This window comes from Salvelinus fontinalis, chromosome 5, assembly GCF_029448725.1.
Source record: "Salvelinus fontinalis isolate EN_2023a chromosome 5, ASM2944872v1, whole genome shotgun sequence".
Classification (NCBI taxonomy): Eukaryota; Metazoa; Chordata; class Actinopteri; order Salmoniformes; family Salmonidae; genus Salvelinus; species Salvelinus fontinalis.
This window is the reverse complement of record NC_074669.1, coordinates 54,576,448-54,595,559: the sequence shown is the minus strand read 5'-3', so window position 1 is coordinate 54,595,559 and position 19,112 is coordinate 54,576,448. Positions and strand designations below refer to the sequence as shown.

General features: G+C 42.9%; 3 protein-coding genes across 5 annotated transcripts; 2 read left to right on the top strand and 1 right to left on the bottom strand.

The window, feature by feature from the left end:
* The first annotated feature begins 1,402 nt into the window (after window positions 1–1,402).
* Window positions 1,403–8,076, top strand: LOC129855853 (uncharacterized). The gene is made up of 2 exons (XM_055923919.1): window positions 1,403–1,738; window positions 6,905–8,076. The coding sequence occupies exons 1-2, from the start codon at window positions 1,668–1,670 to the stop codon at window positions 7,608–7,610; spliced, it is 777 nt and encodes a 258-aa protein (XP_055779894.1). The 5' UTR covers window positions 1,403–1,667; the 3' UTR covers window positions 7,611–8,076.
* A 295-nt stretch (window positions 8,077–8,371) lies between these two features.
* Window positions 8,372–9,468, top strand: LOC129856127 (DNA repair protein complementing XP-A cells homolog). The gene is made up of 2 exons (XM_055924233.1): window positions 8,372–8,605; window positions 9,082–9,468. Exons 1-2 carry the CDS (start codon window positions 8,372–8,374, stop codon window positions 9,466–9,468), a joined length of 621 nt encoding a protein of 206 aa, XP_055780208.1.
* Window positions 9,469–11,150: 1,682 nt separating this feature from the next.
* LOC129855852 (E3 ubiquitin-protein ligase ZFP91-like) lies at window positions 11,151–18,299 on the bottom strand. Of its 3 annotated transcripts, none has more exons than XM_055923916.1 (12): window positions 17,481–18,299; window positions 17,031–17,065; window positions 16,781–16,894; window positions 16,515–16,557; window positions 16,053–16,157; window positions 14,298–14,345; window positions 13,969–14,100; window positions 13,642–13,692; window positions 13,394–13,472; window positions 13,042–13,156; window positions 12,750–12,849; window positions 11,151–12,586 (listed from the first exon to the last, which is right to left on the bottom strand). In XM_055923916.1, exons 1-12 carry the CDS (start codon window positions 17,873–17,875, stop codon window positions 11,491–11,493), a joined length of 2,313 nt encoding a protein of 770 aa, XP_055779891.1. In that variant the 5' UTR covers window positions 17,876–18,299; the 3' UTR covers window positions 11,151–11,490. The 3 variants fall into 3 exon arrangements, with proteins under 3 accessions (XP_055779891.1, XP_055779890.1, XP_055779893.1); XM_055923915.1 differs by having other exon boundaries at window positions 14,298–14,381; window positions 17,481–18,296; XM_055923918.1 differs by lacking the exon at window positions 16,781–16,894 and having other exon boundaries at window positions 14,298–14,381; window positions 17,481–18,298.
* Window positions 18,300–19,112: the final 813 nt, after the last annotated feature.

The window sequence follows — 19,112 nt, the reverse complement described above, 5'->3', positions numbered from 1 at the left end:
TTTCTTCATGTTGTGTATAGTCTGATGTTTTGTTTTGACTCCTATTTTGTTCTTTTTCTTTTCATTTCTATAATTGTGAAGTGACTTTGGGTCCTTGAAAAGCACTAAGTCCCATGTATTAACATCCTCCTGAGCTTTGAAATTCCCACAATGATTAGAACATTCATATTTCAGAACAATGTCCACAACCTTTCCATGTAATGCCAAATACTGTAGAGATATTTCTGTAGTGAGTGAAGAATGCCCTCCAGTTCCTTCTCATACTGCTTTATGGAGTTCATTAATTTTAACACTCAATGTAATACTATTGCAAGCACATTACTTTCTTTTTCATGTTTATTATATTAAGGTATTATATTAAAAAATGTAAACACCACCAATTGCGTGCTATTCTAGGTACCTTAGGCAGAACATCATCCTCTCAGAACAGGAATTCTGTGACTGTTGGCACATCAACACAACGTGATCCTCCAAATTAGATTTTATAAGATCAAGGTACACATCAATGTAGTGTTGTGTGGGTGTGTGCATGTGTTTATATGTGTGCTGGGGTCAGTGTGTGTGCATGTATGTGCAGGAGTGTCAGTGTAGGCGTGTGTGACTGTGTGGGTAGAGACCCGTGAGTGGCAAGTAGTCAGTGCAGATAGACAGTGGGTCAGGCTGGGCAGCCATTGCATAGTTTTTCAAAAGTCTCAGTGCTTGGAGTTATTGGCTGTTCAAAAGTATCAGTGCTTGGGGATAGAAGCTGTCTCGGAGCCTGTTGGTCCGAGACCCAACGCTCCGGTACCGCCTATATGATCCACGAATCCAGTCCAAAACCCAAGTCCAAGAGGCAAACCTTTTGATTAAAAAAATAAATAAAAAAATAAATACATAAAACAACTTTTGATTGATTGCGACCAAGGTGGGTTTAAGAAAATTGTTGGAAGGCATAGCATATTTGGGGTAACAAACCTATAGAAATATGATTTTACCAGGATACTGCCTCACTTTTAATAATAGTTTTCAATCTATAAGCCAATATGTAATTTATAGGCCTATAGTGTGAGTAGAACGTGTGGCTGGGCATATAGACCGCAATCCCCCATGAAATAACACCATATATAGATTCTACAGATACCAGTGAAGAGTCCCAATCCCACTTTTACTACGGCACGTAGAATAGTTCTCTCTATAAACCAATATGTATTTCATATAGTGTTGCATTGGGGGCATATATTTGACCTGGTTTTAAAACCCAAATGTAATGCAAATATCACTTAATTATGAACCCATACGAGTTATTGTTAATTATTGTTTAGACAATTATTGCTCATATATCATGAATAAGTACAGGTAACGGGCTCTTTTATACAATTACCTGGACTTTTATTTATTTTGAATATTTTCGAAATTCCGTGACCCAGAAGTACTGTTTTACTGTTGCGGACACTTTCTTTTGGATTAGCAAATTGTAGCTACACTAACAACAGAAATACAACACTTCATAAATGTATTGAGCAACAAACATCTTCATACGGATTATAACTTCCAGTTCAATCAAACACAAAACGCAGACCGCAATTTGTGACTGGATTAAGGCGAAACAAGGACGAAGAGAAAGACAAATATAGCTACTAGCTAACGTTACGTTAGCCTGTTAACGTAAAGGCTAGCAGCAAGCTGACATGAATTCTCTCGTCGGCTATGGCGTGTCCTCTGATTCTGACAGCGATGGGGATATTGTAAACAACAAGAAGTAAGTTACAATTCAGGAATACAATTTAGAAAAACTTTGTTTGTGGAAGATGAATTGAAAAGATTGACGTGTGTTCCATAGAGCTCGCCAGTTTGTAGTCCTAAAACCCGGAAATGAGTTACCTGGTTCGTTCAGCAATTCCTATGCGGAAAGAATAGGGTTTGGGGATAAATGCAGAATATAAGGTCTGAGGTTAACACAGGTTTAGGAGATCTTATATGTTTTGTTCTAGGAGATAATATCGGTCAGTTTTATTTTATTTAACCTTTATTTTATCAGGAAGTCATATTGATACCAAGCTCTCTTTTACAGATGAGCCCTGAATTGCACAAATTACAGAAAATACACACATCAACATATAAACTTCAAAAAGCAAGCAGAAAGAAAAACACGGTCATAAAAAACAAACACATTAATTTGTACTAAGGTCCTCAATCAGCTCTCTGAATTGTGCTAGAGGCACCAACACAACACATTTAAGAATATTTTGGAATACTGTTCAACAAATAAGGTGCAAGAAAACTATAAACTGATTTACATAAGTCAGAGACCAAAGGAATTTCCAGTTAGCCATCCCTGAGACCCAGTGTGGTAACTCGTATGTCTAAAGTTTAGTAAAGATATTGGGTATAGTGGGACTTATTGTAAAATAGCTTTATGAATGAAAACATAGTTATCTATCAACCTACGTGACATAAAAGATGGCCAACCAACTTTCTGGTAGAGAATGCAGTGATGAGTCCTACAATTGTTGGCCATAATAATGTGCTATGATAAACTGCATCTAATGGCTTTAATGAAGTGGTAGCTGTGTTCCTAGTATAGATGATGCTGCCATAGTCTAGGGCCGATAGGAACGTCGACTGAATAATCCGTTTTTTACTACTTAGCGAGAGGCAGCACCTTTTTCTATAGAAGAAGCTCATTTTTATTCTCAGCTTCTTAACTAACTTGGCAATATGCTTTTTAAAAGACAGCTTTTTGTCTATTCAGATGCACATTTGTAAGCAGGGACACGATCAATATGGACACCATCCAAAGTACATATGCTTAAATTATCAGAGTTATTTTTATGCGCTCTAGAGAACAACATATACTTAGTTTTACCTGCATTCGGTACTCATTTCAGGTCAATAAAGTTTTTCTATAATACAATGATGGCAGACTGTAGTTCAAATAGAGCCTGCTCAACTGTGGGGACAATAGAGTACACAACAGTATCATTGGCATATCAGGTTGCAATTTAATGTAAGCAGTAAAAAGTACAGGACCCAAAATTGACCACTGCGGGACACCTTTTTTAACATCCAGGAAACCTGATTTAACACCATCAGTAGATACAGATTGAGTTCTATCTGTCAAGTCATTTTTTAAATAGTTACAGTTACTGGTCTAGGTCAATTGAGGAAAGCTTCTGAATTAGCAGTGAGTGATGAACTGTATTGAAAGCCCTTGACAGGTCAATGAAGAGGGCAGCCCAAGGTTGCCTTTTATCCATACAGTTAACCGCTAAAATATTTGAATCCTTTATTAATTCTCAGCTAAGATCTTTCTTATCTTTGAAATGTATTCTAAATGTACACTAACGGTCAAAAGTTTTAGATAGCACATTATTATGGCCAACAATTGTAGGACTCATCACTACATTCTCTACCAGAAAGTTGTTTGGCCCTCTTTTAGGTTGATAGATTGCTGTTTTCATTCATAAAGCTACTCATATTTATTTATCTTGCTCCTTTGCATCCCAGTATCTCTACTTATGTATGTATGTATGTATGTATGTATGTATGTATGTATGTATGTATGTATGTATGTATGTATGTATGTATGTGTGTGTGTGTATGTATGTATGTATGTATGTATGTATGTATGTATGTATGTATGTATATATATATATATATATATATATGCATACATATATACATGTGCCAAATATATATATATATTCTGCACATCTACCATTCCAGTGTTTAATTGCTATATTGTAATTACTTCGCCACCGTGGCCTATTTATTGCCTTACCTCCCTTATCCTACATCAGTTGCACATACTGTATATAGACTTTTTCTACAGTATTATTGACTGTATGTTTGTTTATTCCATGTGTAACTCTGTGTTGTTGTATGTGTCAAACTGCTTTGCTTTATCTTGGCCAGGTCGCAGTTGCAAATGAGAACTTGTTCTCAACTGGCCTACCTGGTTAAATAAAGGTGAAATAAAAAAAAATAATAATAAAAAAATTAATTCAAGGGTTTTTCTTTATTTGAACTATTTTCTACATTGTAGAATAATAGTGAAGACATCAAAACTATGAAATAACACATATGTTCCAAAAAATTGGAACCAATTTTATATTTGAGATTCTTCAAATAGCCACCCTTTGCCTTGATGACAGCTTTGCACACTCCTGGCATTCTCTCAACCAGCTTCATGAGGTAGTCACCTGGAATGCATTTCAAATAACAGGTGTGCCTTATAAAAGTTAATTTGTAGAATTTCTTTCCTTATTGCGTTTGAGCCAATCAGTTTTGTTGTGACATCGTAGGGAGGAATACATAAGATAGCCCTATTTGGTTAAAGACCAAGTCCATATTATGTCAGGGACAGCTCAAATAAGCAAAGAGAAACGACAGTCCATCATTACTTTAAGACATGAAGAGCAGTCTATTTCCGGAAAATGTCAAGAAATTTGATAGTTTCTTCAAGTGCAGTCGCAAAAACCATCAAGCGCTATGATTTAACTGGCTCTCATGAGGACTGCCACAGGAATGTAAGACCCAGAGTTACCTCTGCTGCAGAAGATACGTTCATTAGAGTTACCAGCCTCATAAATTGCAGCCCAAATAAATACTTCACAGAGTTAAAGTAACAGACACATCTCAACATCAATTGTTCAGAGGAGACTGTGTGAATCAGGCCTTCATGGTCAAATTGCTGCAAAGAAACCACTACTAAAGGACACTAATAATAAGAAGAGACTTGCTTGGGCCAAGAAACACAAGCAATGGACATTAGACTGGTGAAAATGTGTCCTTTGGTCTGGAATCCAAGTATGAGATTTTTGGTTCCAACTGGTGTGTCTTTGTGAGACGCTGTGTGGGTGAACGGATGATCTCCGCATGTGTATTTTCCACCGTAAAGCATGGAGGAGGAGGTGTTATGTTGTGGAGGTGCTTTGCTGGTGACACTGTCTGTGATTTATTTAGAATTCAAGGCACACTTAACCAGCATGGCTACCACAGCATTCTGCAGCGATACGCCATCCCATCTGGTTTGGGCTTAGTGGGACTATAATTTGTGTTTCAACAGGACAATGACCCAACACACCTCCAGACTGTGTAAGGGCTATTTTACAGAGAAGGAGAGTGATGGAGTGCTGCATCAGATGACCTGGCCTCCACATTCCCCCCGATCTTAACCAAATTGAGATGGTTTGGGATAATTCGGACCGCAGAGTGAAGGAAAAGCAGCCAACAAGTGCTCAGCATTTGTGGGAACTCCTTCAAGACTGTAGGATAAGCATTCCAGGTGAAGCTGGTTGAGAGAATGCCAAGAGTGTGCAAATATGTCATCAAGGCAAAGGGTGGCTATTTGAAGAATCTCAAATATAAAATATATTTTCATTTGTTTAACACTTTTTGGTTACTACATGATTCCATATGTGTTATTTCATAGTTTTCGATGTCTTCACTATTATTCTACAATGTAGAAAATAGTACAAATAAAGAAAAACCCTTGAATGAGTAGGTGTTCTGAAACCTTTGACTGGTAGTGTACAGTCAGTCAGGTTTTAAACCACATCATCCCTAGTTATAAATGATGCCAGGCAAGAAAGTTTAGAAATAGGCAGATAATTATTTAGGTCAAAAGGGTCACCTTCTGAACCTTGGGGATAGTACCAGATATAATCGTCATGTATAGGTATATAATCGTCAGCACTAGTGGATTTTTTTATAATTTTTACATCAATCTTATGCAAGGCATATCGCAGATAGTGAATTGTTGAAATGGAAACAAATATTCACTCGAAGTTGACGGGTTAATCGTCGAGTCAGCTAGAGGCTGGCATAGGGAAAAGCAGTCAATTGACTGACCAGGGTCAATTAAACAACTGTTTCTCTCAAATTAAAAGTCTGCTGAGATGATGAAATGATCATTTAAAAGCATCACTTATCCCATTCGTCCCAGTTACGATGCCAGAGAGTCAGACAGAACTTCAGACAGAATTTGTTTAGGCAGGGAAGAAGAGGAATTGTTATGCTTCAGTGCATTTACTGTTTTTCCCAAATTCTGAAGGATCACCAGCCGAGTCAGAGATGGAGCTTAAAAGGTAGCTTGATATAGCTTTCTTAATACATCTTAATACATCTGTCTCTCAATTCTGAAAGATTGCCAGTCCACTGGAGAGTCAGTTTTCCTTGCTTTAGCCCAAGCCTGATTTCTCATCTGAATGAGTTCAGATAGCTCCGAAGAAAACCAAAAGGTTAGATCTATCTTTGACTCTAAATTGTTTTTAAAGGGGTGTGTTTATTTGTCAGAGGAATACATATCGAGGATACATTTTCTAGAGCCAATTCTGGGTAAGGAATACAGGAGACCGTGGCTAAATCAGAGTAGAACATGTTATGTAAAACCGCTTAAGGAGAAACATTTTTTAAAGTGATCTTAATTCAACAAGGATTAGTAATTTGCTGTTTCGTATCTCTAATGCATACTCCACTAGACAAATATTAGTTAACATTACCTATATGAATTATGACGCCTTTGTGCTTTATGCTTGTTTTGATTCCATAAATGTTTCAAAATGGACAAAAAAGTGACGTTAGCTGATGAAGATTATGTCAAGGAACAAAACGTACAAGATCTCCCTAAGCCTGTGTTTACCACAGACCTTAATTTCGGCAGTTAACCAGAAACCCTCCAAAAACTCCATTAATTTCCCCATAGGCTTTGTCCAATGAACCATGAGTCGGTGCCTACAAAAAGATGCCATTACTATTGTTCTCTATGGAGAGGAGTGTTGTGATTGGTCTTGCTACCCAAACCAGATGATTTCCCCCTTCCAGTCAAATTAAATATTTCCAGATTGAGAAGTCCTTGAAATCTTTTTTTGGATAACGCTACAGCTAGTATACTAGTCCATTTATAGATGTTTTTTCTTTGAAGGACTGAGAGCAAGGTGGATGGAGAGACCCAGAAGAAGGGCCGCAATTTCCTCCTAGAGTCCGGGTCAGCCTCCAGTGAGTCGGACTGTGACTCCAACCCAGAGGAAGAGGTGGACCCCGTATCTCAACTACAACCAAAACGCCCTCCTCCTTCCTGTATGGGACCCCACTCAGAGTCCTGGACCACTCTCATCCCCGCACCCCCTAGCTCCCTCTCCCACAAACTCCCCCCTCCCCCCCTCGGGGCCTCATCCAAGAGTGGCGTATTCGCCAACCCCTTCAAGGCTCAAGCCGACCAGAAGCTCAACGTCTTGCAGAAGCATGTCCCTCTCACAGTGCAGGCCCGGCCCTCCCAGATAGGGGGCAAGAGGATGTGTGTGGCGTACAGGAAGGACGGACGCTGCAGGTTCGGGATCAAATGCAAGTTTGCCCACGACAGCGATCTCCAGAGCTCCATCATTCCCAGTGACTATGACCCCCCTGCGGATGACGCTCCCGGATCGCATCAAGCTGACCCCAACGCGGGAGGCTCTTCACACAGGGTTCGCCAGAACTTTCACCACAACCAGGGAGGAGACCCTGAAGAGGAGGAGGGTCAGCAGTCTAGGAAGAGGAGAGTAGGGCTGAGTAACACCCTAGTGCCCCCTAAAAGGTCAATGAAGAATTATGCAATGCAGAGGAAGAGAGAGCAGGTCAATTTGAACTGAGCGACTTGCACAGGAATACTGTCAGCAGCAATACAGTGTGTGTGTGTGTGTGTGTGTGTATATGCGTGTGTGTATACGCTCACATTGTTTTAGTGTGTGACAAGATAAAATGGGAATGTGTTCCAATTTTGTACCATTATTCTGCACTCATTTACTCCCCCCATGGATGTATGGACTGGTGTAAAATATGGTTTAAATTTCTCCCTACCCATGCTTACGAGTGAGCAAGTGCAAACTAACCAGACTACAGCCAGAGAGTATTCTATACACCGCTTGTCAGTATGCAAGATAGGATAACTATACCACACTTCCGAACCTCTGTTCAGTCCAGAACATATACGTCAGATTGGTAGTTTGTACATGAAGTTTTTGTAGTTTCATTGAAAACGTATTCCTTTTGGAAGAAACTGTCCGTTGGAAATATAAGCTACATTTGATCATTGTTAAATAAATGCTTTAAATGTTTTGTTATTTGTGTTTGTGATCACCTAAATGATACATGGACATAGGAACTGGAGATACAAATAAAGTTATGGGTTGAGTTTAGGAAAATGTAACCGTTCATTTCAATGGTTTTTCCTTTGATTAGAGAAAGATTGTAAGGAGAGGCAGCACAGGGTTGCTTCTTTTGGACCAGTTGCAACACACTCCGGCATCAGTCACAATGTAAAGCACACACACTTAGCTCCTGCTTTCTGGGATGGATCTATTGGAGCCCCATACACCGGCGATTGATGCTTCTCCAGCCCCAAAAAACTGCAATGAAAGCCAAGATCGAACGGAACGGACAGCGGACTCTGATGCCGAGGCAAGCCCGACTTGCTAGCGGACTATTGGCAGGAGAGGGGGGTGGCACCTCGGCTAAAGTCGTAAAAAAAACATTCGACTCTCGAGGCGGGTTCTTCATTGATGAAGAAGAGGAGGGACAGGAGGAGCAATTGATGAAGAAGGAGGACAGGAGGAGCAAAGGGGGAGTAAGGTGGTGCGTCAACCAGGTATGTACATTTATAACTAATCAACCATTGCAGGAGGCAGCAGAGTCATATCTGTTGCGTTATGTCAACGTCTATCAGAGGTCATCTATCTAGCAGCTATGCTGTCATCTGTCAAAGATATGTGTGCCCCCGTATGGATTCATGCCATAGCAAATGCCAGTGGCTAAGTGGAGTCAGTTTCTTTCTATAGCCCAGCTACCTGAAACATTGGCCATATCAATAACAACATCAACAATTATCAAGGTTGTCACAAGAAACAATCAGTAACAACAATAATCAAGGGTGTTTTTTTTTTTACTGACTAGGGCACCTTGGCTGGCTGACTGACTCCTAGCACTCTGCATTGGTCGTAAGTTGCTCTTGATAAGAGCGTCTGCTAAATGACAAAGATATCACATGTAAATGTGCTAGTAGTGTAGACAGTGTTGAGCTAACCTGGGCGCCATGTCTGCTCGGTCTGACAATTCCACAAGCAGTTGGCTAGAGAGCAGAAACCCTCCTTAGAGGCGGGGTGCTCCGAGGAGGCTAAGGAGTCCAGAGAAAACAGGGAGGTGCAGAAACCCTCCTTAGAGGCGGGGTGCTCCGAGGAGGCTAAGGAGTCCAGAGAAAACAGGGAGGTGCAGAAACGCTCCTTAGAGGCGGGGTGCTCCGAGGAGGCTAAGGAGTCCAGAGAGAACAGGGAGGTGCAGAAGCGCTCCTTAGAGGCTGGGTGCTCCGAGGAGGCTAAGGAGTCGGGAGAGAACAGGGAGGTGCAGAAGCGCTCCTTAGAGGCGGGGTGCTCCGAGGAGGCTAAGGAGTCCAGAGAGAACAGGGAGGTGCAGAAGCGCTTCAGCACACAAAGGTCAAAGGTCAGTAACAGTTAAACATTTTTTGTGAACAATTGTTTATAAACATGAATGAAATACTGGGATTGAGACAGACAATAGGCTTTTACTGACAACAGAACTACTCAAGTAAGTCACCTAATATAGATCAAACCTACCAGCTCCAGTGGATTGTGGAAAGTGGGTGATGCAGTTTTGTTTTATTGATTTAAAAGATAAACCTGCACACTGAGCTTGCCCGTATCACTTATGTTTATTCCACATACTTATTCATATTAAATGTTTTATATTGTTATTTAGTCTGTTGTGAACCGAGCTGTGTCGTGCAGTGAGGAGCAGCGTGTAGACAAATGACACCATTGGTCATGAATACGGCCCTGAGGAGCTAGTGGTTGAAGAGGAGGATCTCTACAGGAATGTCTGTAACACCAACTGACCTATGAGAAGATGTAGCTTAGTGTCCTTTAACCCTTATCCCGGGGGTCCACAGGGTGAGTTATTTTTTGTGGACCACTGGTAGACACCGGACACGTAAACTGAGATTCAAATAACTTATCATGTACTTGACACAATTCCTTGTAGCTGAAGCAAGAGCTTCCTGAAATCTGATACATGCCATACACAATGTGGCCACAAGAGGGCAGACACACATGAACATTCCTCTATATGTTGTGCTGCTCAGAAGCTGCGGATAGCTATTGTACTATAAAAGTACAACTTGATAATTTCCCTTTTATATTGACAATTTGTAAGATAATGTAGAAGGATCTATGTCTGAAAGAAATATTTTTCCATAATTTGATGTTTTTTGCAATAAAATATATATTTAGTTGGATTACTGTGGATGGATAAAGCCAGGATAAAATATGGAGTGGACTGTGGAAGATCCGAAAGCGTTTGACATTGAAGTCAATTCCGATTGAGCCATATGCAGCATTTACTTTGAAGGTGATTTCCATGACCTCTGTAACATTGCCATAACCTGTCCGTCTCTGAGCGATTTCCTCTGCCCAGGCTTTGCCGATGCATGCCTGATCTATAGGCTTGATTCAATCAGATCAAGTGATCGCTAACACCCGCTTAGCTGGTGTTTTGGCGGCGTTGGAGGTGTAACTGCGTTAGAGCTGTCAAATCCGTGAGCACACACCCATCCCACTTGCATTAGATGTTCAGAATGAGAAAGTGTAGGGCTATATAGAAATAATGACACTCAGAAATCCTCCTTTCGTTTAACGATTTCCAATCAACCTAATCAAGGTTTAGGCTAGATAAGGCTACATCTCACATTCCAGTGTTTTCTAACTTGTAAACAAGGCTGCATGGGGATTTCTTATGATGCGATTCTGTGCAGCCAATGTCAACTCTAGGTATAATGGCATAAGCCGCTTGTACATTGAACAGCTCTAACCCAGTTCCACCTCCAAAACCACCACTATAAGGGTGTTGGCTAGGGCAGATCTGATAGAAACAAAACGGTCTGCTTTGTGTTTGCCATGGAAAATTGAGGACCGTAGTATTGTGATACTAGTATCATGAGGATGGTGGGAGGGGCTCATTGGAATGGCTGGAATGGAAACTATGGAACGGAGTCAAACACACCAAACATGGGAACGTGTTTGACTCGGTTCCATTCCAGCCATTACAATGAGCCCGTCCTCCTATAGCTCCTCCCACCAGCCTCTTCTGATGAAAACGCTAAACACACAAACACAGAAGGCCAGTTGATGGGTATAGATGGCTACATCACTTTATGTACAAAGGCAACAACTCACACACACACAACTGCCCTGATGCGGGTAGATCTAAAAAGCTACCAAAAGTGACTATAAATACATATTTCTGTGATCCTATATATTTCAAATGGTGCCACAATACATTAGGAGGGACATCGCTAGACCTCTCCTTTTATTATTGTCTTTCCCAGTTTCCCCTAACCTCAAAATCCAGACTGAATCACCTTATGTTGTTTCACTTCCCTAATTAGTGATCGTGAAGTGAAACAGCTGAATTCAGTTTGAATTTCCAGGCTAGTCCCGCCCGCCCCACCCCCACCCGACTACTCTAGATAAGTACATGTTGCATGTGCACTTCTGTGGCATCGGTCAAGACATCCCCCTCCACCACTCCGTCCCCCTCTCCGCCCCCTTCCCAAACTACCTCTCCCTCCCCTACAGTCTCACACTGTTGAAGGGTGTTAGCGGAAGGAGAGGAGGCAGAGAGAACAGAATCGTCCAGAGCGTAGCTTTCGCTACAACCCACAGTGGTTGGGTCCTGAAGCTGGATGTCCTGAGTTTGGGGCGGACGTTGAAGTTGGGGTTGGACCTGGGCCAAGAGAGGGAGGTTGGAGGTAGAAATATGGGAGCTACTCTGGAGGGTTTGGAGTTGCTGGGGGGTGGCTAACAAGGGGATCTGCTGGAGATGTGTCTGCGACCCGTCGACGGTCTGGAAGGTCATGTGGAGAATCTGCGGCTGCTGATTCTGCTGCTGCTGCTGATAAGACTGCAGGGTCATTTGCTGGAGCTGCTGGGGCTGATGCTGCTGGGTCACTACTGAGCCGGAATGAAGGGCCAGTTGCTGCATCTGGGCCTGCTGTTGTTGCGACTGCTGCTGCTGTGGGGAAGCGGCCGCCACCTGCTGAACAAAATGAAGGGGCATCTGGAGCTGGAGGGTGTGGTGGGTCTGCTGCTGCTGCTGGGTGTCGGAGGGCGACGGGGGGTCGATGGGGGACAGGGCAATGGTCAGGGGCATCTGCATGGCGTGGAGGCCCTGGTCCTGACTCACTACTACCACCTGGTGGCTCACCTGACCCATCTGAGCTATCTGTTGCCCCATGTGGGTCACTTGTTCACCCACTTGGGTCACCTGCTGGGCGGGCTCCAGTCGTACCAGCTCCCCCTGGTTCCCGACACAACCCACTCCCGAGGACTCCAGCAGGGAGGCAGGGGTAGTGATGAGGGCCCCTGCGTTGGCCGCCAGGGCCTCTGCGATGAGCACCTCCGGGTGGCTCTTGGCCTTGTGGGCCACCACACTGTCCTTCTTCTCAAACTTCTTGTTACAGATGGAGCAGGAGAACTGGTAGGTGGCATCAGCGTCGTGCTTCTTCATGTGCCAGTTGAGGGAGGCCTTCTGGCGGCAGGTGAAGCCGCAGATCTCACATCTACAGGAAGTGAAGTAGAACGTAAAAGAGAAAGGGACGGGGACGGAGACGGGGGGGGGGGGGGTAAATTCAGGGGGTCAGATGAGGTGCATGTACAGACAGGTGCAACATTTAATAAATGGACCAGGCAAACAAATAAATGAGGTTGGAGATGGAAACTCACTGCAGTGGTTTCTCTCCGGTGTGGATCATGCGGTGCACAGCCAGGTTGTGGGAGCTCTTGAAGGCGCGGGCGCAGAACTCGCAGATGTAGTCCCTCTGGTCTGAGAGAGGGAACAGAGAGTTAGCAGTAGCTCATCACAGAAAACAATGACAGGTCAAGCGCTGCTTCTGTGATTGCATGTATACTGTACTTGTGTGTGATGTAAATGTACATGTAAATGTTAAGTGAGGATAGTTAGCATTCAGTGTGTCTGTACGTGGATCTCTTCGTGTGTGTGTATGTGTGTGTTTACCGGTGTGGTGCTTGGCATGGCGAAGTAGCTGTTTCTGCAGCCTGAAGAGTCTTCCACAGGATGGGTGAGGACATACAAACTTCTTCTTCAAAAGGTGCTGGTACTTAATATGGTGCTGGGAATTACAGGAAAAAGAGAGTCAGCGAGAGAGACGAAGGATGGGGGAAAAAAACGTAATACTATTCACCTACGTTGGGGTCAATTCCATTTCAACAGTCAATTCAGGAAGTGAAATTGAAATTCAATTGCATGCATTGGAAAAAAAAATTCTGAATTGAAATCGACCCCAACCCTGTTTGTGCACAACTCAATCTCAGAATAGCTTGTGCGCTTCGTCGTCGCTATGGCAGACCTGCAGGTAGCGAGGGTGAGCCAGGACTGTGCCACACCCCTCCATCTCACAGCGCACGTACTGCACCGGGGGCTTCTTCCTGTGGGGGCGGGACATGACAGAACTGTCAATCATGTGTGTCAATCATCATGTATGTCAGAGGTGAGGGTTCAGCTTTTATACATATGATTTCACTAATGTTTTGTTAGTTGACTGTAAAATAATAAATAAAGAGTATTGTTGCAGTTGAACAGTAATGTCAACTTTACCTTCTTTTCGGGAGCCGGGGACTTTTATCATCTTTCCTTCGCCTGCCTCTCCTGAGGGAAATAGAGAAAATAAAAGAAGTTGGAGAACTCGATTCAAGCAAAGAGTTAAATCAAGAGACCAAACCAATGCCAGATCCAATTCAAATTCCCAAAGTGACACAAGTCTACCCTTGCACACCCTTCCTTTGAAGTCTGAAATTGCACACTCTCCGTTATGGATTTAACAATGGTGGAAATGCCAGCCACTTCCAATGCTTTTAAATACATGATGGGGAGAGTGCAGGTGCACACTTTGGGAGAAGGTTGGAGAATCCGGGGGGGGCATACTTTCTGGGCAAATCGCCCTCTCCGAACTCGTTCTCCAACTTCACGTCTGTACCCTCTATCTTGATTCCTGTCTCCTTCTCTTTTTTCTCTTTCTGTCTCGGAGGAGGTTTGCGCCGGGGTTTGGGGGCATCCCTAAGAGACGGAGGATCCATTTGGAAGGTCAACAGACAGGTCACATGGGTAAAATGCACACAAAATACACGCAAACATTTATATGCATATGCACACCCATTCACACAAAGGGAATAATACATTGGAGCTGACATGTACACACACACACACACTTGCACACACTCCCAAAGGGAAAGCATTACGACACACATACACACCTAGTAGTCTCAGCCTCCGGGTTGTAGCTCTGGTCGTTGAGGTCATCTCTGAAGGGAATGTCATCATCACTGCTGATTTCCCCACTAACACAAGCACAGTGCTCAAACTCATAGCCGTACACAAACACAATGATCCTAAAACACCTCCACTTGCTAAACATGTACAGTTGAAGTCTGAGGTTTACATAGACTTATGTTGGAGTCATTAAAACTCGTTTTTCAACCACTCCACACATTTCTTGTTAACAAACTATAGGTTTTGAAAGGTCGGTTTGGAGATCTTCATTGTGCATGACAAGTAATTTTTCCAACAATTGTTTCCAGACAGATTATTTCACTGTATCACAATTCAAGTGGGTCAGAAGTTTTCGTACACTAAGTTGACTGTGCCTTTAAACAGTTTGGAAAATTCCAGAAAATTATGTCATGGCTTTAGAAGCTTCTGTTAGGCTAATTGACATCATTTGAGTCAATTGGAGGTGTACCTGTGGATGTATTTCAAGGTCTACCTTCAAACTCAGTGCCTCTTTGCCTTGACATCATGGGAAAATCTAAAGAAATCAGCCAAGACCTCAGAAAAAAAATGGTAGACCTCCACAAGTCTGGTTCATCCTTTGGAGCAATTTCCAAATGCCTGAAGATACCACATTCATCTGTACAAACAATAGTACACAAGTATAAACACCATGGGACCATGCAACCGCCATACCGCTCAGGAAGGAGACACGAAAACAGGTTCAAAAGTATCTATATCCACAGTAAAACGAGTCCTAAATCGACATAACCTGAAAGGCTGCTCAGCAAGGAAGAAGCCACTGCTCCAAAACTGCCATAAAAAAAGCCAGACTACGATTTGCAACTGCACATGGGGACATAGATCGTACTTTTTGGAAAAATGTCCTCTGGTCTGATGAAACAAAAATAGAACTGTTTGGCCATAATGACCATTGTTGTGTTTGGAGGACAAAGGGGGCGGGCCTGCAAGCCGAAGAACACCATCCCAACCATGAAGCACGGGGGTGGCAGCATCATGTTGTGGGGGTGCTTTGCTGCAGGAGGGACTGGTGCACTTCACAAAATAGATGGCATCATGAAGATGGAAAATTATGTGGCTATATTGAAGCAACATCTCAAGACATCAGTCAGGAAGTTAAAGCTTGGTCGCAAATGGGTCTTCCAATTGGACAATGACCCCAAGCATACTTCCAAAGTTGTGGCAAAATGGCTTAAGGACAACAAAGTCAAGGTATTGGTGTGGCCATCACAAAGCCCTGTACCCAATCCCATAGAAAACTTGTGGGCAGAACTGAAAAAGCGTGTGCCTACAAACCTGACTCGGTTACACCAGCTCTGTCAGGAGGAATGGGCCAAAATTCACCCAACTCATTGTGGGAAGCTTGTGGAAGGCTACCCGAAACGTTTGACCCAAGTTAAACAATTTAAAGGCAATGCTACCAAATACTAATTGAGTGTAAGTAAACTTTCGACTCACTGGGAATGTGATGATAGAAATAAAAGCTGAAATAAATCATTCTCTCTACTATTATTCTGATATTTCACATTCTTAAAATAAAGTGGTGATCCTAACTGATCTAAGACAGGGAATTTTTACTAGGATTAAATGTCAGGAATTGTGAAAAACTGAGTTTAAATGTATTTGGCAAAGGTGTATGTAAACTTCCAACTTCAACTGTATGTGGACAATTGATTATTGCCTATACTGATACACACACACTGCTGTCTCGCCAACATTACCTCTGAGACTGTGGCTGGAAGCTGAAGTCTTTAGGGTCATCTTGGAAAGGAGACTCATCTTCTCCTCCCAAGAGAACATGTTCCTCATTCTCCTCTTTTTTCTCACTGAGGCGAGAGGAGTCCGTGTTACTACGGCAGCACAGATAGACAGACCCAAGCCTCTTACGCACGCACACACACAGCCATCCAGCCATGAGATGAGTAAGAATTCCGTTTGTTTATTCACCTCAACTAACTGATGCCCCCACACATTGACTCGGTACTGGTACCCCCCTGTATATAGTCTCGCTATTGTTATTTTACTGCTGCTCTTTAATTTTATTTCTTATTCTTATCCGTATTTTTTTAACTGCATTGTTGGTTAGGGGCTCGTAAAGTAAGCACTTCACTGTAAGGTCTATCTATACCTGCTGTATTTGGCACATGTGACTAATACAATTTGGAATGCATGTGTATACTCACATCCTAACTGTCTTCTTTGTAACTACCTTTGCTTCCACCTCCACTGGAAAAAAATAAAACATTATCACACAATGCCAATACAACCATTAGAATTTGATCGGGCTTTTTCAGGATGACACATTTCCCTCTGTCTCGGGAACGGCCCAAACCCCACAGTGTTGATGTAACCGACCAGAAAATCCAACCCCAGGTGTCCATACAACCCAATACGTTCTTAGCACACTCAGTTTAATCCCAAACACAATTTAGCCGGTTGGTGTGCCTACCGGTTGGGTTGTCGGTGCCAGGCTCACTCTTGCACACAGGCTTGGCCAACCCCCTGGCACCCCGGGCAGAAGGGGCCTTGGCACGAGTCTGAGCATTCTGTGAGTGAAGGTGGGCTGGAAAGGGCAAAGTGAGTGCCATCATACACACCTTGAATTAGAATACTAATTCAATGTGTGTCTCACTACTTTGTTACTGTAGCCACATATCTTGGTCTAGTTTATCAAGCAATGTATGAGGGTGGTCACCTACCTTGAACATCAGTGGGTTTCCTTGGGTCCCCTGAGCTGCAGAGAAAGAGTTATCAAAATAGTGAAAACTTCTCGGCTGACTTTCTGTTAATCTAGCTATGTACAATGTGACATAATCATGAGTTGATGTCATTTAAAACTGCTACATACAGATCGCAACTTGACAAAACCGCTCACCCCGGGAATGGGAGGACAGGTAAAGCACATTAGACATTAAAACCAGGTATTACCCCTCCCTCTTCCTCCTCCCTTTTTAAAGGAACTGTGCTGGAATACGTACATGTTAGGGAATACAATTAGCAGCAATGCATACAACCGGTTTTATGGCCGTAAAATGTTGACACGCAAACTTGGCTGGCTAACAATTTCACAGGCATGTAAAGATGTTACGTTTACTGTAGACACGGCTATATTGCAATTTATGGTGTAGTAAAGGCGTATACGAACGTACTCATGAGCTTGACTACTGTCATCCCCGACCTCTCCGGTACTCTCTGTTGAAGCTGCGGAGGAGGCATTTTTCCTGGGTCGTGGACAAGCAGCCTTCCTCCGGCGGTTTACGGCTTTGTCAGGGCTCGATTCTTCTGCATCATCACTCTTCTCACTCTGCAACCAAGCTGGTAGTGTTCGTGTAGACCGGTCCCGTAACACTCGTCCAGAACTCGGAGTGCCTGGTGTTGCTCCATTCGTACACGGCGAAGGAGAAACCCCTTTCTTCCGGCCAACTCCTCGGCCTCTCGAAGTCCTGCGCGGGGTGACCGCTGCACTCGAGGCCGGGGATTGTACCGTGGCCTTGTCATCCTCGGGCTCTTCCCTTTTATTGTTATCGGTGATTTGCGGCTCCATCACCGCGTGTTCCCGGTTCTTACCCTTTTGTCCCGAACCGTATTTATTACTTTCTCTGATACTGTACTGACAGTAAACAAATGATTACATTTGATATCACATCGATCAAAACGCTTGGATTGCTAGCTAAAGGCCGTAATCCGACTGTGACATAATTCACAGAATTCGGGCCTTGTCCGCAAATTATAAGCGTTCATTTATTGATCAATAATAAAAACTTTCCTTAATTCCTACTATAATAATAAACCAATATCCATTTTTAAAGAACCAGACACTATTTTTGCATTCTTAAAGCTATAGTAAACCTAACTATTTGCACGGGCCATGTCGCGTTACCACTTTGTTGCGTCTCCTTTAAGCCAAAATAAAACCAAGGTTAAATGCATAAGCAACATACTGTTCAGCAGAAGCGCACGTTCGCAGCATCATCACCCAAACATATAAGTACAGACCACATAGCACGTGTTGGTCCCATCCTAGTTGTTTACAGATCAGTGAAATCGGACGCGCAGGAGCTGTGCAAAGAGTCCGCGCGCACAGACAGCCCTTCTAGTGGTGGGAAATGTAGGCCGAGTGCAAAGATCACACATGCTATTTTATCTGATTTTATTTTGAATGTATAGTCTAACAAAGTACAGTGGATGTAAGAGTAAATTGTGTTATCCAGTCCTTTCTTTGTAAATTATACAATGTTTTGTTATTTTATATTTTGCAAGTTATTTTCCCACTAGATGGCAGTGTAGCCTGAAGTTGGATGACTGTTCTAAAATGACTGGGTAGCAGACGGGGCGCTGTTCGGAGGCCACTACCAACAATCTCACGTCAGAATTAGACATTCATCCATGTTTCTCAAACATCAAATTTCCAAATGTTTAAGGTTAAGTTGAGGCATTAACTCCGAAATCTTAAGGTTAGGCATTTACTCCAAATTCAAAATCTCAAACATCTTTCTATTGCTGGTTTCAGACTTGTAACCTTTGGAATCAGAGACCGACGCTTACTGTTGCCCCTAGTGGCTAGTTTCCAGGTTCCATGTAAAAAAGAAACAAAAAATAGCTTACATTTAAGTCATTTAGCAGATGCTCTTATCCAGAGCGACTTACAAATTGGAAAGTTCATACATATTCATCCTGGTCCCCCCGTGGGAATTGAAGCCTGGTCCCCCCGTGGGAATTGAACCCACAACCCTGGCGTAGCAAGCGCCATGCTCTACCAACTGAGCCACACGGGACCAAAG

What these genes read in the sequence shown, in the direction of transcription:
- LOC129855853 (XM_055923919.1), top strand. Translation starts at nt 1,668, where the DNA reads ATGAATTCTCTCGTCGGCTATGGCGTGTCCTCTGATTCTGACAGCGAT. An exon ending in GATATTGTAAACAACAAGAA is followed by an intron (nt 1,739 to 6,904) that starts GTAAGTTACAAT and finishes TTTTCTTTGAAG; the next exon opens with GACTGAGAGCAAGGTGGATG.
- LOC129856127 (XM_055924233.1), top strand. Translation starts at nt 8,372, where the DNA reads ATGAAAGCCAAGATCGAACGGAACGGACAGCGGACTCTGATGCCGAGG. An exon ending in TAAGGTGGTGCGTCAACCAG is followed by an intron (nt 8,606 to 9,081) that starts GTATGTACATTT and finishes TTCCACAAGCAG; the next exon opens with TTGGCTAGAGAGCAGAAACC.
- LOC129855852 (XM_055923915.1), bottom strand. Translation starts at nt 17,875, where the DNA reads ATGGAGCCGCAAATCACCGATAACAATAAAAGGGAAGAGCCCGAGGAT. An exon ending in CCGGAGGCTGAGACTACTAG is followed by an intron (nt 14,101 to 14,297) that starts GTGTGTATGTGT and finishes TCCGTCTCTTAG; the next exon opens with GGATGCCCCCAAACCCCGGC. An exon ending in CCATGCCAAGCACCACACCG is followed by an intron (nt 12,850 to 13,041) that starts GTAAACACACAC and finishes TCCCTCTCTCAG; the next exon opens with ACCAGAGGGACTACATCTGC.